At 35.8% G+C, this 17,625-nt stretch overlaps 1 protein-coding gene across 1 annotated transcript in view; it reads right to left on the reverse strand.

The window, feature by feature from the left end:
• Nucleotides 1-17,625, reverse strand: part of ADGB (androglobin) — a 119,113-nt gene that overhangs the window by 40,995 nt on the left and 60,493 nt on the right. Inside the window, exons 17-24 of the mRNA XM_009646975.1 lie at nucleotides 16,721-16,889; nucleotides 14,737-14,800; nucleotides 12,958-13,060; nucleotides 11,501-11,642; nucleotides 9,330-9,444; nucleotides 7,707-7,874; nucleotides 5,544-5,682; nucleotides 226-360 (exon numbers count right to left, since the gene is read on the reverse strand). Of these exons, the coding sequence (XP_009645270.1) occupies nucleotides 226-360; nucleotides 5,544-5,682; nucleotides 7,707-7,874; nucleotides 9,330-9,444; nucleotides 11,501-11,642; nucleotides 12,958-13,060; nucleotides 14,737-14,800; nucleotides 16,721-16,889 (1,035 nt within the window). The remainder of the gene's footprint in view (nucleotides 1-225; nucleotides 361-5,543; nucleotides 5,683-7,706; nucleotides 7,875-9,329; nucleotides 9,445-11,500; nucleotides 11,643-12,957; nucleotides 13,061-14,736; nucleotides 14,801-16,720; nucleotides 16,890-17,625) is intronic.

Here is a 17,625-nt window from a genome sequence, read left to right on the forward strand (position 1 = left end):
TCTACTCTTTAGTACCATATGTGCTAATTGAGTGGTTAGGTTGAGAACTATTCTAAGTTTTATAAGAGATCAGAGATTCAACTATAACGTTCTACTGCATTTCAGTTCATTTTCACTAGGTATTAATTGGCAACAAAATCTTTGTTACCCGTTTTGTTACTCAGTAAATATTTGAATAAGGTGAAGCATGAAACATTTTTTAAAAGGCATTTTTAAAGGACACACCGGGTTTTCTGCTGTTCAGTACTTTCCTAACATAGGTCCCTCTCCAGATGGCTTGAAGCTTAAGAGCTGCTGCTTCTTCTTCAGAAGTGGGAGTTTGGTTCTGCCAACGACTAAGGGAATTCTTCTCACAGCTCTCTGAAAGAAGGGGAGGAGAATAAGCAATATCAATAAAGCTGAAAATCCTGTAGCTGCTTGCAATGAAATTAAAAAGAACAAAATAAACACAAAATGATGAGAGCGCTATATTCCAGAAACAGAGTGGTCTCTGCATAAAGCTTCCACTTATGGCAAAAATATCACTCTTAAAAATTTGCTCTTATCATGATAAAATTAGACAAATATACCATTTAATTACACAAAGTCAGCATGCAACTACTATGCTAAGTCTAAATACCAAATCACTGAATTCTTACTTCTCTTTACGGACAGCTACTGCAGTGCATTTTTAAAAATCAAGTCTCCTAACGCAATTTCAAAATATCCTTCCAAACATGAACCAAAAGGATTTGATACATTATAGCCTGACTCTGAATACAGCTTAAAAAGAGCTTCACAAGATTTTAAGTGCTGCTGTCTCTCAATCTGATCATTTTATTAAGTAATAATTTAAACATCAATGTTGTTCAAAACATTGCATTTAACTTCCGCTAAGGAGCCATGGAATAAGGATAAAGATCTGTGATAAAGTGAGAGTTCATTTATATGACTGTGACTTTATGTTACCAAGGAGTTTTGGAATGGAACAGAAATTAGTAGATTCTGACAAGTTAGTAACGCATCTTTGAAGGCATCCATGGCTAGAACTAGCACCTGGGGAGCCAGGGTTTAGGGGGAGGCTTAGGAGAGCAGCACTACAAGGAGCCAGTGCCAGGGGGCCAGTCTGGAACTGCACATATCCAGAACAAGGGCAGTGAGACAGCATGAGAGGAAGGAAACAGTGCTCCAAAAGAAAATGCCAACAAACAAAAAGAAGGAGAAAAGAGAGAAATCTGCTTGAAAAATGCAGGCGACATTGCAAACAAACTGGCTTAAGAAAAGATACTGCTGTCATCAGCCACGAGATCACACATTTCAATCTAATCCCTTTTATTGAATATTGTTAAAAGAGGCTGTGTTCCCAACCATCATTCCTCATTATTGTCTCATTTCCTAAGCCCAGAAAGCCTTGTTGACTCTGAAAGGTTACACAAGCTCACTTCAACAGACAACAGATCAGAAGTCAACAATATGTCAGCTGGAGGGGACCACTGAGGGTCACCTGGTCCAATCCCACATCCAAACCAGGATCAACTCAGACAGGGTTACTCATGGTCTTGAGTAAATGTCCAGTCTGCTTTTTAATATCTCCAAGGGTGAAGACTCCACAACCTTGTTGGCCAATCTCTTCCAATTTTTGACTAGCCTCACGGTGAAAAATGTTTTCCTAATATCCAACTGGATTTTAACATGTTCTAAGATGTGTCCTGTCACTGTGCATCTCTGAAAAGGGTCTGGCACTTATATTCTCCCATTTATTTATCAAAGTAACACATATTTCACAATTAATTTGTCCCATCAACAAGTTTGTCTATTTTATAATTAAATAACCCAGTGGCAAAATGCCTTTTGACCCCACTAATTGTTGTTTTCAAGGAAAGGAAATAGACTTCTATTTTCAGCAGGTGTTTTAGCTCAGAAGAACGACCTCTGCTGCAGAGCCTACATTCCCCATACAAGGCAAAATAACATATTATAAAGTAAGTAAAAGTTGTATACTTTTTATATGAACACACAATTACACAGGACTGACCTAACAAGTAAGGAGACCCTAACACTGAACCTGAATCAATAATATATAAAAGTGCGACTACATCTAATGTTATTCCTGGTTGATCTAAGCATCTCTTGTTCTTGTTGCTTCTTAATCAAGAATCATGTAACGGACAACTTCCCCAAGGAAGCGCCCAACTGGTGCAAGACGGTGCCACTTGCACGCACTTGGTTTCAGACAGGTAAGCAAACAGTTTAGTAGTGTCAGGTTGTATGTCACTGCCAATAGGCTCCCCTCTTAAGACGTATGAGGACATTGTAATAGGTGCAGGAAAATGAATAATGTATAAAGAGATCACATAGTGGCACGGTGAGTGAGATTAGCTTGCTGAATGAACCGTTTTTAATTTTTTTTCCCCTTGGCTTAGCTTCCTTAGCAAGCCGATCTGTGCAACTGCTTATGGTGGGAGTACATGTTCTGGGATGGGGAGGGGAGAAGAACAGGACTTTAGTAGTAGCATTTAGTGAAGCTGCACCTTAAGGTCTAAAAAGATCAGAACGTGATCTGCATTTAATTAATATCTCATATTATATCTCAGTATTTGTATTGCCAGCAACAACATTCATCCAGACTCTTAGGCTCCAGAAGTGACTGAAATTGACTTAGATATCATGATTCTAATTTTTCCTTATTATTGGGTTATGTTTCTGCCAACTTAGCAGGCTAAATCAGCCCAGCACAAGCTTTGATCAGTGCTGGAGCTGCAGAAGGGTGTGGGGATGGTACTGCAAAAGCCTGCAGTTACACTGGTTTAAGCTGCTGTGGAACCTTAGCTTTAACATCACTTGGGAGGGAGAGGGAGTATTTATAGCTGTGGTCAGCAGTTGCAGCGAGTCTTACTCTTCTACCATAGAGGAGTTTATTCAAAGACAGAGGAACTGAAAGGGCTTGCATTTTCCAAAAGCTGAAAATCATAGTGCTTTAAGCACTTAGAACAGCATTTATGTTTTCATATACTACTACTGATTACAGAACTGTTTACCTGTACCCGTTCAGATCTAGCCCAATAAATGTTTCCCATCTGCGCAGCTTCTATATGAGACCAGGCTGATGAGTTCAAATTCCAGCTCACCTGTCACTGAACCAAGACCTCATTATCCCCATTACTCCCTCAGAACAGAGCTGTGAAACGCTGATGGGGGATACACGCAAGTGTTGGCTTGGTATTGCCCTATGAACAAACTGAAAAGTTTATCCACTGGGGATAAACTGGTGGACTCCATAACTAGAAATAAATACCTATGACACTAGAAATAATACATTTCATTTGTGATGCTACAGAATATATGGATATATAATCACTTAGTTAAATGTTAAATTGTTTCTGAATATACAAATACAATAATTTGGAAGCAGTATCACACACAGAAATGAATTCTATTTATAGCAACTGTCAAAAGTGTCGGATCAGGCTGAAATCTGGAAATGCTGAATGTTTTGTGAAATTATATATTCCTACAGATTTAAATTTTTTTGTTCTAAATTTTTTATACAATATCATAAGAACAAAAATATTTTTCTTTTAACATACAAATCAAAATAATGAAGTCATAATTACATATTCTGATCTTTAAAGGGTTTTTTGACTTAACACTTTATGCTTATTGAATGCAGCTGTCTCCTTTTCTTTAGAGTTCTGAGATGGAAACTGAACAAAAGCATGGATTTATTCCAATGCAACCCCTATTAAGCAAGGCAAAATGTCTATCCAAGGTCAATAAAGCCAAAGGGAAACAATTCACTTTCCAGTCCGATAGGAATCTTTTATAATTTAAGCCTGAAAAAGCAATTAAATTAAAAAGATATATTGGGCACCGGAGCAAATCAGACTGAAACAGAACTTTACTCTTCCATACATTTATTCCACTTTTTTAATTCTCCCCCTGAATCCTAAAAAAATATTCTGATGTAGTGGATCTCATAATTCAGTAATATATATGAGGGCTTTGCTACAACCTGTCAGCTGTGCTAGTTATTCAAATTAATTTTAAAATGTCTTCTATTGCTAACAAGTATTTGAGTTTTTAGGGGCAATACAGAAATCAGTAGCACGGTCACCTTGAAAAAGGTGACAGGTGTTGTTGACTTCAAGTGGCGTTACAAATGTCAGTATGCTGACCGTTATACTCTTGCCATAGGATATAATTCTGTGAAAAATAAATGAGTTATTCAGTCATTCCGGCTGATCCTTCATCTCTGAAGAGTAGAGGAATTAGATAGAGTTAATTATAGTTAATTAATAGAAGAATTAAGTAGAAGTAGAATCTCACAGCAGAATAATCTTCAGAAGAGAGGAAATTTAGAGGGAAGTCCCCATTAAAGAGTGAGAGACAAGTATATGTGCTTTCTTAAAGAACAAGACTATTACATCATTTTGTCAGTAAAGATATTTGTGTAAATTTTAATGAAGTTTGTTTATACCAATTTTCCAAAATAAACTGACTAATGAAAGGAAATTAATATAATTTTGACTGACCAAGGAGAAAGACCTTATACTGTAACTTCATAATAGCAGAAGGAAAAGCTAAGTCATCCTGAAAGAATGTCCTTCAAATGGTGATGATGTATCTTCCTGCCAATTTTTCAGATAAAGTATTTTTCTGTCTTAACATGAAACCATATACATCAAGATTCTATTGATAATTTAAACTGTAATATTAATATTAATAGATTAAAAAGTTACATAGACTGCAAAATAAGTCTCTTAAAATGGAAAAGAGCCATATATTTGGGTGCCAGGCGAACTTAATTCTAACTGCTTATGCCTCCAGCCTGCATGCAAAATGAGGCAAAGAACTTGCAGGAAGAGAATTATCCCTGCTTGTAATAAATCCGTTTGCTTTCCAATGGCTCCTCCCAGAGTACCTTCAGGTATCCAGCATACCCTCGTCACAGGCTGGAAAAGAGGTGGATGGTGCTGTAGCTAGTTCCCCACTAAATGTGTGTGACTAGCCAGCCAACATGAGAAATTTGCCAAATAATAGGCTTAAAAAACAAGCCAGCAAGCAAGCAAAGAAAAAACAAAAATACTCCACAAACAAACAGAAAAACAACCCATCACCAAGAAATAGTTGAACTTTCAACGAAGGTACTACCCTGAGTCTTCCTTCACTCTCATTTTGTGAACAATGTATGTACTTAATGTCTTTTCAGCTCATAATTTCAACAAGAGCCAGGATCTCTTGGGTACATGGGTACACCAGGTAAAAAAAGGATCTGTAGATGCTTGTTAATGCTTGTCAGTACTGACAAATGCAAATCAAGGAACACATAGGGCAATTTTATAAATTAACAAAACATGAATAGACTTTCTGGAACAAAGAAAATTATAATTTCTATTCTGAGATGAGTCTCAGATGTGCTGTCAACAGTAGAAGGCTTAGGCATCTCATAAGAAATGAACCATGCTTACTTAGGCAAGAAAACACAAGATTAGGGAAGAGTTCACTTCCTTCAAAATAAGAATGGGCAGATATATTTGAAGTGATTAGCAATACCAGTACAGTACCTGAAGACACAGTGTCATCTTCAGAAACCTCAGTGTCTTTAAAATCCAAAGTGAAGGACCTGAAGGCAAATTTATAGCTGTAAGGAGCCTTCTTGCCTAATACATATTTGATCAAATACCAAAATGCACTATTGAAAACCTAAAAATAAAACAGAGGAAAAGTAGTCAAAGAATAATTCATTTTTAAAAGCTAAATTTATATTGATTCTCATTATTGTTTCAAAAACCGTTTAGCTTTCTTCTTTTTTCACGTAAAAATTAAGTCTTTAACTTCCTTTAACAAATACAATATCTGAAAATTAGTCCGAACTGTAGGACTACAATGCTTCAAGCCAACAATCAAGAGAAAACCTGTTTCATGCCTGGCTTATTAAGTACAGGACTGATTCTACAACATAGGTTTTTATCACCCCAAAATATCCTAGTAGTTTATGTGAAGGGAGTTGATGGTCTCATACCAGAGGATAGAACACATTACAATCAATCACCGTCATGACAACTGGCATTCTTACAGGAGGATTCAGAACAGAGACCAACAACTGAACAGGCATGCTTACTGAATTAGGAGGTGGCACCAGAAGGAAAAGTAGGAATATATATTAATGGGCAAGAGGGGAAGATTTGGTGTCCAACTTATATGACTAAACTGACTTTATTCTCAACATATTGACATTTTTTAAAGAGCAGAAATTGAGTTTCTTTTTCCTTCTTCCAATAGATGGAAATTTTAGAGTGTGTTTTTCAGAGCTTGTTTCAAAATTTGCATTGAAGAACAAGGTAATAACTTATTGGAAAAGACATAATTTTTCTCTTTCATAGTCACTATTTCCAGATTTTTCTGCTTTCTGGAAACATTTTATCTGAAGTTATGCATTTTAATATTAACAACCACTTCCTTTATTTTGAAAGATTTAAGGCTAGTGAAGAAAGACTCTACTACATTCTGATGTTCAGAATAATTTTTCACTGTTTGTGTTAAAGACAGATAATTTCCATAGTTCCATTCTTGAATCACTGTCAATTCAGTGCCTCTCATTTATCACATTTCTGGTTTTTCATTCCTTTACAAATATACACTGGTCTTTTTAGAGAGGGAGAGAGGAAGAGGTATGTATGCACATGCCTACTGAATTTTTCTTAAGGTCCCTAGGTTTTGCACATATTTCATATGAACATATAAATTTAAAATTTGTATTTTCCATTCCAGAGGTCAAAGTTATTTTTTCTGTTAGACTTGGCATGCAAATTACCTCTTTCATGAGTGGTGCACCTGGAATCATTCTTTCTTAATTCTGTTTTGCTGAATTTGAGCCTGCTGTCAAGCCCATGTATAAAAGCACTAGCTTAGGAGTTCTAAATTTTAATATCAGTGATTATAAAAGTATTAATCCCTTCCTTCTATTCAGTCTTCTAAAATACACAGTCCAAATTGCATGAGCTTTCCAGTACTTTGATGAAAGTAAGTGAATCTGGAATACATAAAGTACTGACTGTAGAAAAATCCAAGTTTTAGCAGTGTTATCAACATTTGCATAGACATAAAAATTAGCTTTGCATCACTTTTTTTGTTGCAATCTTTTTATAATATTGAAAAGCTACAGTATAGAGATCTACGGAAAAGTGTAATGTATCTAAAGACCATTTAATTTATCACACACAGAGAGCAGAATAGTTGAACAAGAATGTTGCAGTTTCAAAAACTGAAGAAAAACTGCCTAGAAATACTGTAGGTGAAAAAAACTCATTACTGTCTTCAGTAATGTAAGCTTTAACGTTTACCTGTGCCATCAACATCAAGCACAGAAAGGACTGAGTCTGGCTTTTCTGCATTTCAGGTAGTGTCTCTTAAATTCAAAAATTAACTCATAAAATAAAAAAAGCTGATGCTTTCTGCCCCAAAGAGTGCTAAACTAAACTGACAAAATTAGAACATGCTACTCTATGAATACTGAAATTTGTTCATATTAAAAGAAGATAATTATAGTACACAGTTGCAAGTTATGTCATTTGGGCTTACACTTAATAAGGAATGCCACATTTGGAGCACTCAGGAGGTCGTTTTTAAAAGCACAGTCATTGGTTTGAAGAGGTTAACGACAATGTTAAGCTGTTATCCAGCTTCTGTAGCCTTTAGATATGTGTTTATTAAAATTGTTTGTTCACCTTGAAGTGTTCTTCAGCCATTCCAGTGCCATGGAGGCCAGGAGGACAGTGAGTTAGTTCCAACTCCTTCAAGGCTTTAGAAAGTTCAGGCTTACTGCTGAAATTATTTATCACATTTCCAACAGCTTTCAGGATAGCTGTAGCCTGTTCTATAAACCGGTAGCTCTCCTGGAGAGAGAGAAGAAAACGAATCATTGCTAGAAAGACTGCTTTAAGATTTTCTTTTGTTTTCTTTCTAGGCTGTGACAGGATACAAGCTGAAGTACAAAACTTCTCCTAAGTCAGGTAATCGTTACTAATTTTATAAACTGTAGAATTAATTAGGTCTCTGGTATTCAAAAGCATATAAAATTTTCACTGACATTAGCTACTGAAATACAAATGTTACAACACACTAACAGGCAGCATAACATATATTTGTTAAGGATTTTATTTTTCCTGTATCATTAGTTCTAGAACATTTAATCAAAAATAAGATGCACGTAGAGAATTTCTATGGCAGCGACAGTAAGACTCTTGTTAGCTGAAATGCACAGCATCTCTTCTATTATAAAAGGACAGATGAGTGTTTGGTTCCCACTGAAAACAACATCCAAATACATTCTACCTAAAGCATCATTAATATTCATCAGGATTTCTGTGCAAGAACGTGGACACTTTCCAGCAAATGACACTCGGCAGAGAAATTGTTGTCTTCAAAAAAAGTGCAGAGAAGACCCCAGGATATAATTCTGCTTTATTTTCTTCATGAGGAATAGCTTTTCACCCACGTCTCAAGACAAGGAGATATTACAGCCACAAGAGGTTTTTAATGGCCCAACTTCTTATATTTAAACTTCTTGCTACAATAGATGTAATAAATTTGCATAAGCTGCTTTAACGTCCTATAATTAGGACTCTGAACCTACACTGCTATATAAATTTGCTGCCTCACCTTTCACAATATTTTGGCACAGTTGTGATCTAGAAGCTACTCCCTTCTCCCAGTACTCATGACAAATATTTGGGCCTACTGCTTGCCAAAGAAATCTTGAAAATATGGATGGCAGTGATATCTGTCTGGATTCTAGGCAATGAAGAACAAAAGCTGTAATAATTACTCCCCTGGGTCTCTTATCTCAGCTATGAAAAATTGCTTGAATCAATTGTTCATTTTAAGTATAAAAGCTACTCTGGGACCCAGTGAATAATATGTGATCCCATGGGACAAAACAAACTTTACTGATGTGACAGTTTATTTTACTAGGCAGGTATTTTTGAATATTAATTAACATTTTACATGTATTTTTACCTCTTATCACAATGCCTAAAAAAGAGAGCTTATACACTACCGGTGACATATGTATTTTTAGCATTCCTTTTTATGCTGCTGTTCTATGTAAACCACAATACTACTCAATGCTTACATATTTATATAAGACAATTATTGCAATATCCACCTCAGTGCCTGCTGTTTTGTAAAACACATTTCTTTTATGCACTCATACATTTAATATAGAAATTAATATTATACAATTAAGTATAATAACTCTAAATGAAAATCCAATGGTACTGCACTTTAAAACTAAATAATAGTCAGAAACAACTTTATCACAATGCTTGACGAGTTCTGGTTCTGCATACCTTTTCAAGACCTGGCATCACAGTATCCTCTTCTCCAAAGACACATGGCACCATGCTACACAGATGAATATGGTGCCCTACGGGAGAACTTACTGTGAAGAGCAATATGTGTCGCCTACATGCAAGAACAAAAAATCCAAGGAGCACTTTTTGTAAATCACAGCAATTCTTAAGCTTTTCTTTTCATACATTTGGCAAAAATCAAACCTATTCCTAAATATACGGGCTCTTCAAATCCTGCATTTCTGTCTCCTTGCTTCAAAAGAACCTCCAAACATAGGTAGTAGGTAAAAGCAAAGAAGTGACTATCATTTTATTTTTATTTTATTTCTTTAAGTTTTATTTTGGTTTTCTTTAGCAAAACAGGTATTATCACTAGTTCAGACCCGAAGTTTTTTTAGTCAGGTTTATAGCTAACTACATGTAAAAACATATTTGCTCTAGAAAACTTAGAGAAGAAGGTAATTGTTCTGGTCATACATTACTTATAATCATAATTTGCATGTTTGCATTGACAAAACCAGAAAAAATTAACACATAATTGTGTCAGGCTAGATGAACCTACAGAGTGACAATTTTATGGAGCAACTGTGGGCCAAACCATTCAACCATAACCTCCTGAGGTAGCAAACAACAGAAATTCATTATGTCTTATGGGATACACTCAGCTCAGATCAGACTCTGCCTGATCGTATCCTATACAACACAGGGGATTCATACTCTTCTCTCCAGGTAGCAATGTCCTGCAGTTCCACTGAAATGCTTGAGGAGCTTGCTGTATCAACTGGTGAACCTTCATTATCTTGTATCATTGTCAGAATGGCATTTAGCTGGAGAAGTTCATCCAGGCCACAACTTCAAAGTGCTAACCAGAGATCCAGCAGCGAGAGTAAGAAAGGAGAGTTACACACACACCCTGCAATTTTTTAATTGCATCTTCTTGTGAGTGAAATTCGAAATACCCCCTGGCCATCAACAGACAGAGGGAAGAAAGTGCCTTCCGGGCTTAGCAACTCATTTCTCATCTGGAATGAAATGGGGAACAGTCAATAAGCCCATTTCCCACATCTGCTGTAAATTAAAGCTTCCTGAAAGCCTGCTGGCTCTGCCTTAAGGAGAGAGAATCAAAGGTGAGAAGCTTATCAATTTGAGCTGCCTGTGTCTCTGGCAGCTTTGAAATTTGCAGGTGCAAAAGGATATACAGTTTTGGCTTCCCTGCAGGTCAGAGATATGCAACTTTTGGAAACTGCATTAAGAACGTGGTGGCAGAACTAACCTATAAACACAATAATAACTTTTCCATTTTTAGCCTGAATCAAAACAAACAGAGGGCACTGTTAAAGATCTTTGATTTAATATCAGTGTGGTACTGTGGCATTTTCTTTCTATGCCTATTTATTTGAAACCTTACTTTTAAAAATTTTTAATTTTTAAAAATACATTTTGTCTCATCTCTTTGAGATTAAACTGCTGTTTTTCTATTTTTGGAAGAGTAGAAGGCCTCAATGAATTAGCAACTCTATGCTTATGGCAACATAGGAAGATTTCATCTTCCTTGTTCCACTGAAAGCATTTTCAGAAACTAACAAATATCAAAGGCTCTTGCCTTTTATCTATTTATTTACTTAAACAAACAAGCAATGTTCTATGCTGACTATCTAGAGTTACATGCAAAGAGAAGTAAATCATATTAAGCACTATGTAAATGTGAAGCAAGATGTGGAAGGCTTCATGGATAACCTCAGAATGTTTCCTGTCATGTTTCATATATCCTGTTTCAAGAAAAGCTACCATCATTCTTTTACAGTTCCACTAAAAATCCTAATTCTTTATTTTTTGTTGGTACTCCAGGAAACATCTCAAAATCATTCTAGTTAGAAAGACTTTTAACTAGGAATTCTTATTCTAGCTTATTTTTTAGAAAAACAGTGTGGTGATTCTTGCTAAATGCTCTTAAATAAGAGTAAAGAATTCAAAATCTTTATCAAGTGTTTGGTAATTATTTTAAATTCCTAGCAATTCTGCAGTCTTACTAAATCCTATCTATCAACCAGTTTGATATTCCAAAACTTATGGCTTAGGAAATAAACTCTTAGTTACTGTGTAAAGTAAAAGATCATCTCAAGCCTTAAGACTAAAGTGTTAGGACAGAAATGAAGCCTTGTACATACCCAACAGGAAGATTTAACACAGTAGCTTTAGTTGCAGATGTATGCATCTTTAACACAAGTTCTCCAGGAGTCACACATTTCCAAGAGAAATGTTCAACCATCAGCACACCTTTTGAAATACTAGAACATTCTTGTTTAGTACCTAGAATAAGAAACAAAAAAAAACCCAACCACAGTTTGTGGGGGAATAACAGTAACATGAAGACAAATACACTTATGCAGAATCTACTTCAGTCATTGAAGTCTTCATTTAAGCTTTGATAATTCCGAGAAAAGAGCCAGTCATTTAAAATGCATAGGTGGTACAGAAGATGGCTTTTTTGTACTGTTTACTAAAAAATAATGGTTAAAAGAATGTGTTAGGAGGATGTGTAAATCAGACATCTTCCAAGTTGCTTAAGGCTGCTCTAAAACTCCATAAAAATCCATTCTGTCAACATGTAAAGGAAGCAAACAGCCATATAGAGCTTATATTTATATTATGGTGTAATTATTTTAATGGGATGGCCAGTTTGGTTTTTTTAAGCTTTCCTTTTGTTCTATCTGTTCTACTTTAATTGCACAAAACTTATATCCATATCCAATGTTTAAATGTCTGATTAACTTAAGCTGATTGTCATAATATGCATTAGCTTTTCTGAATGCCAATCTATGACTTCCATAAAATACAAGTGATTTTTATTTAAACCATCCAAGCTGTTGGATCTCACCAGCTGTAAATATACTTTAGAGCTTACAGTGCATGAGTTTAAAAATCACTTCAAAAATAAACTTTGGTCATATTGCTGATTTTACTGCATTTCATAGAATTCTAGAATTGTCTAGGTTGGAAAAGACCTTTAAGATCATCAAGTCCAACCTTTAACCTAATCCTGTCATCTCACCACTAAACCATGTCCCTAAGCACCTCATCTAGCCTTCTTTTAAATACCTCCAGGGATAGGGACTCGACCACCTCCCTGGGCAGCCCATTCCAGAGCCTGCCAACCCCTTCTGTGAAGAAAATTTTCCTAATGTCTAACCTAAACCTGCCCTGGTGCAACTTCAGACCATCGTCTGTTACCAGGGAGAAGAGGCTGACCCCCACCTTGCTACAGCCTCCTTTCAAGTAGTTCTGATCAGCTAAGGCATAAACTAGCTTGCAAGAATGGAATTTGTAGACAAAAAACCCCTAAGAAACATAACAAAATCCATGCCAGAAATACATTGATGAAGAGCTTTCAGCAAATCGTAATGAACAGTAAAGGGAGGGATCCTTTCAAGAAAATATTCATCATCAATATTAAATAGCAAGAAAGTATCACTTGAATATTAATGTATTTCGTAGAATCAATTGACTATTTAATGCTGAGCTCTCAAACTGTGCCAAAATACACCACAGCCAAACACAACAGCACAGGCATATTCAAATACGGGAAAATACAACGTGAACGTGCACTTTTCAGTGTTGGCCTTACCTCCAGTATCATCCCAGTGTACTAATGCAGAAAAGCTAACCAGGATTTCAATGGGCATCAGACTGTCCACAAGTAGATAATAGAAGACTCGTTCATCAGTAGACTGCGTAGAAAAACAGACATTTGTTGACCTTTCTTTTTCACTGAATGCTGTTACCCTGGGCTTATACGAAGTATGACTAAGATTTCAAATATTGTGGCCCTAGGTGTGGTATGGGAAGTAAGTAATTAACTGTCATTACTACTTCCAAATTTCAGACATGTCATTTAAGCCCAGAGCCTCATGCTGCACGTGTGGCATGCATAATGTTCAGTTAAGAGATAAAAGGAAACAGAAAAGTTTCCTGAATGAGAATATATCTACTTTTACACGATATTCTTCATACGTACTTCAGTTCAGTAGTTCTACATGCCAAACAGCATTCAATGGAAGACTAAAAATTTTGCTTTGTGCTGCAGCTTTCTGGTTCTAATTAATTACAGTAAGCTTGAAAGAAATAAGCACTCTTAATTTGTAACACATGACTGATTCTGCCTCATTATGTTTTTTCTACAAAAATACATGGAGGCAGCACTTTTCACTCCCAAATTTAATACCTAATTCCTATGCCAATATTAGAAACTACAGAATGATGCTACTGTTCCCAGAAATTCTTCAAAATCTGAAGGTGAATGAGCTTCTTTGCTTCAGAACTGTTTCAACACCTCTTCCTACATTGTCCAGTCATATCAATACATTTTTTGTATTTGGTCCTGGAACGCCACTACTATTATCTTTGTAGCATAATATAGAAGAGTTCTTTTATAAGTCTGGTACAGAATTTACCTAATAGTGTAAACCCCTCATCTGTATCAATGTAAAAAAATAGAATGGTTTTACGGCACAAGGCTAGGTCTTTGGCACAATAGTACACAGGCTGACAGAGTCTCAATGCTGATTATGGCTTGTGAAAGTATATCATGCAGTGATTGGGAAAATTTCTTGTGATGTGATTACAAATACAGAGAGTTGTGAGATTGCAGGTATATACTACAATTATGAAGCATAATCCATGTAGTTAACCTTCTCAGTATAGGCTTTTACATAAAGTTCATGCCTGGAGTTTACATTTCAGTACTCTACAATTACACTTCAGTTACAGTATAAAACTGGAGCTGGAACAGGATATTCAAGCATGTTGAATAACCTTCTGATAATATGAACTAATGGGAGGTTTGAAGAAATAGTGTAATTTCAGTGCAACTAAGGGGTACTTCTAAGCCCTGCAACACAATCTTGTAAGTTGCTAAAGGACTTAGCGTGTAAAGAGAAAATGGGGGTGCTGCGATATACAGACTCCTGATTTGGGTTTTAGGTGACAGGTGAAGATGAAGGAGAATTGAAGTTGCAGCTGAATCATCATTAAGTTTAATTAGTCTCTAAAATGTTATAAGGTAGATTTAAATCAAGATAAAGAGAGGATGGAGGTCTGATTCACTGTAATATGTACTCTCACTACCAACTTTCATGATATACATACTCAGTTTTTTTTATTATTGTGCAATAGCATTCCACACCATTTTTTTCTTGTCTTAAACACAGTGAAGCACTTCTGGATGTTTGCTAGCAAGCATTATCTTTGTATTGACTATAGTAATCTTAAGGCATTATTATTTTTTCAGTAATAGCAGTTCTATGTGATCTAGCAATGTCATTTAGTATATATGTATTATCTAATTATGCAAGACTTTGACAAAAATTAAAATAAAAGCACATAAAAACTCAGTACAGTCTTATACCTTAAAATCTGTCTTCTGATAGTTATAAGCATATGTATGTGGCTTGTGGAAAACATACAGGTTCCTAGGGAGAAAATAAAATAAAAATACATGTAGGAAAATAATCTTAGTATAAATGATACATTTCAGGTAAGTGTCTATTTCATAGCATAAGATACTAATTTTACTGTCATAAATCAGACTCCCATCTATTTCTCGAATACAGTTCAATGGTTTTAGTTTCATAAAAGGTGAATACAATTAATCACCAGAGAAAGCAGCTGACCTTAATTTCTACCTTTGCTGCACTTCTACAGTTTTCCATTGGAGGTCAGGCCACTAATTTGTCCAATTTGAATCTATAAATGGTAATAAGCTAATATTACTCTAAAACGTCCATGCCTACCTGAAAATTACGGTAATAAAGTTATCTATAAAGTCTTGCTGTAAGGAAGAACTATTTTTTACAGTTTATGAATGTGCTTTTTCAATTCTGTGGTGTTTGCACACCGTCAGAAAGCTACTTAATTCCTGACAACAATTTTTTCTGACCTTGATTTAAACAAGGGCAATATAAATGACTTCAGCTTTAAATGAGGATGGAATCAGATGTGAAGTCCAATGTTTTATGTAAAAGAAATATTTTGATTACTTAGAGGCTTCACAGGGATCCTGATCCATTGCTGACATATCAATTCCTACAATGACTAAAATTTTCCTCATTTCTCAAAGTTGATATGAACTCTGAACATCCATTTTATTTTCACTGTATCTGAGATATAGGCATGCCAGACAAGGAGATGCTTTCAACAGAACTGACTGGTAAAATAAAAATCTCAGATGCCTGATTTCTTCTGAGTGATAAATCCTTCAAAGGTTAATCAAGATGCTTTGTTAACAGCAGCTTTATCAGTTCACTGTGAAAATAAGTCAACTCTCACCCCTTTAGGGACAGGAATAAGAAACTGATAAATGCTTTCTGTATTAATTAATATTACAGTGGTCTACAAAAGGTCAACAGTACTTTACGTTTGTTAAGAAGTTAAAAACTTCATATTTTACATTCTCTGTGTACAACACTGTGAGCAACACTTTGAAAGGAAAGGAAATTATTTTGTTTGTGATACTTTTCTTCTGAAGACCATATCTTCCTGGACCTGGGGATCCCTAAAATTAGACAGGCCAACCTTAACAAGGTCTAAAGTGATCCGTGATCTTTTATTCCTAAAGTAGTGTTGCTGGTATAAAAGTTACACATTCTCCCTCAGAGAGGGAGCAGAGTTTAATATCTGCTCAAGAAAACATTCATTTATGAAAGTAAAAGCTTCACAAAGAAATCTGAGTTACAAATTCAAATAAAAAAAAAAAAACAAAACCTGGATGAATTTTCTCTAATTACTCCCCTCAGCAATGTCAAATTCTCTAAAGGATCTATAGCGTATAAGGCTTCTTAAATCTGAAAGACAGACGCTAAAGATGTTATGTTACAAATACACTAGCTTTTCTATGTTTGCGGAGGTTTAATCACCTTGGAACTATATTGAAAAGGGAGAGAAAGAAAGCACCTACTTGACCAAGCTGAGCTATGCTGAGGGCAACAGAGGATTTCAACAACTTCTTTTTGCCATAGAATTGTGTTGTTCAGATGCAGACCCTGGCTGATGGGTAAGGTATGTGAGCACCCTGATGGTTACACGCTCCCTGACCTACCATCTCCCACCCACATTTCAGTCTGACATACACTTCATGAAGCTGGTGGTTGTGTTCTCTGCTGTACTCTGGAGGACACACTCGAGAGACAGCATGGGGCTGCACCTACAGACTCACTGCCAACAGAGACAGTAAATCTGGTCAGAAGAGTAGCCCTGGGACTACCCTGAAAGGCAGGGTAGCTATAAAAGAAGATCTGTTGAGAAGATACAGTTTTTATATAGTCACCTTTTGCATTTTACCATTGTTATGTTGTATATTTAATGGAATAAACCCCAAACCCTCTGCTCCTTACTGGAAACAAACACAGAAGTCTTCAAAGCTAATCCAGGTTTCCCTGGCCACAGAAGTCCTTTCTGACTCAATGTCTTCCTTTGACTTATCCCCCGCCTGGCTGTTCATACCAGTATCAGCCGTTTCTGACATTCGTTTTGCATCAGAACTGTTAGCCTCATGTAATTCTCCTGCAGAGATAAGAAGACACACAGAGTCAATACAGCGACAATATGCACATTAAAGTAGTATCATTCTTGTATTGAAAAATTATCCTAAAATTACAAAGATATTTTCCATACATCTCAGAGTTTTAAAAAAAGAAAACCTAAACCACTTAACCTAAAAAGCTCAAAAGGTGACTGAAACAGCTCTGTATAGATATTCATTGCTTACATCTGCAACTGCTTAGCTATTCTGCCTCAATATACTAGCAGTATACTACTGAACTGTGCACTAGAACCTTTAATATGAGCATGATAGGTGAACACACATGCGAATCCTGCAAATCTGAAGTCACCTATAAAAAGAATACAACCCCTTGTCTAGAGCTTCTATTCAGTGAAAAGCTGACAGGACAGTATCATAAATTTTTACAACCCACAGAAAATAAAAAATACACAGAATTGGGGAGGATACAAAGACCTATCCTTGCCTCTAGTACTTAGATAGTACCCCCTGTGGTGCTACTCACACGAGTCAGTCCAACTACTGGTAAACAGAAATAGATTTGAACTATATTACATGAATTTTCTTGTAGAAAAATCAGATCTACTGTCAAATTTATATCAAAATATACAGAAATGTCACATAGACATATATTGCAATAATTTAATAATGTTTTAAGTCACATTGTAATGTCACTTTCTCTGCCTTTACTCTGTGAGATTCATATGAATAGTTATTGAAGGTGTTTAATCTTTCCCT

The sequence above is a fragment of the Egretta garzetta genome, unplaced genomic scaffold (genome assembly GCF_000687185.1).
Source record: "Egretta garzetta isolate BGI_Z169 unplaced genomic scaffold, ASM68718v1 scaffold139, whole genome shotgun sequence".
Lineage (NCBI taxonomy): Eukaryota > Metazoa > Chordata > Aves > Pelecaniformes > Ardeidae > Egretta > Egretta garzetta.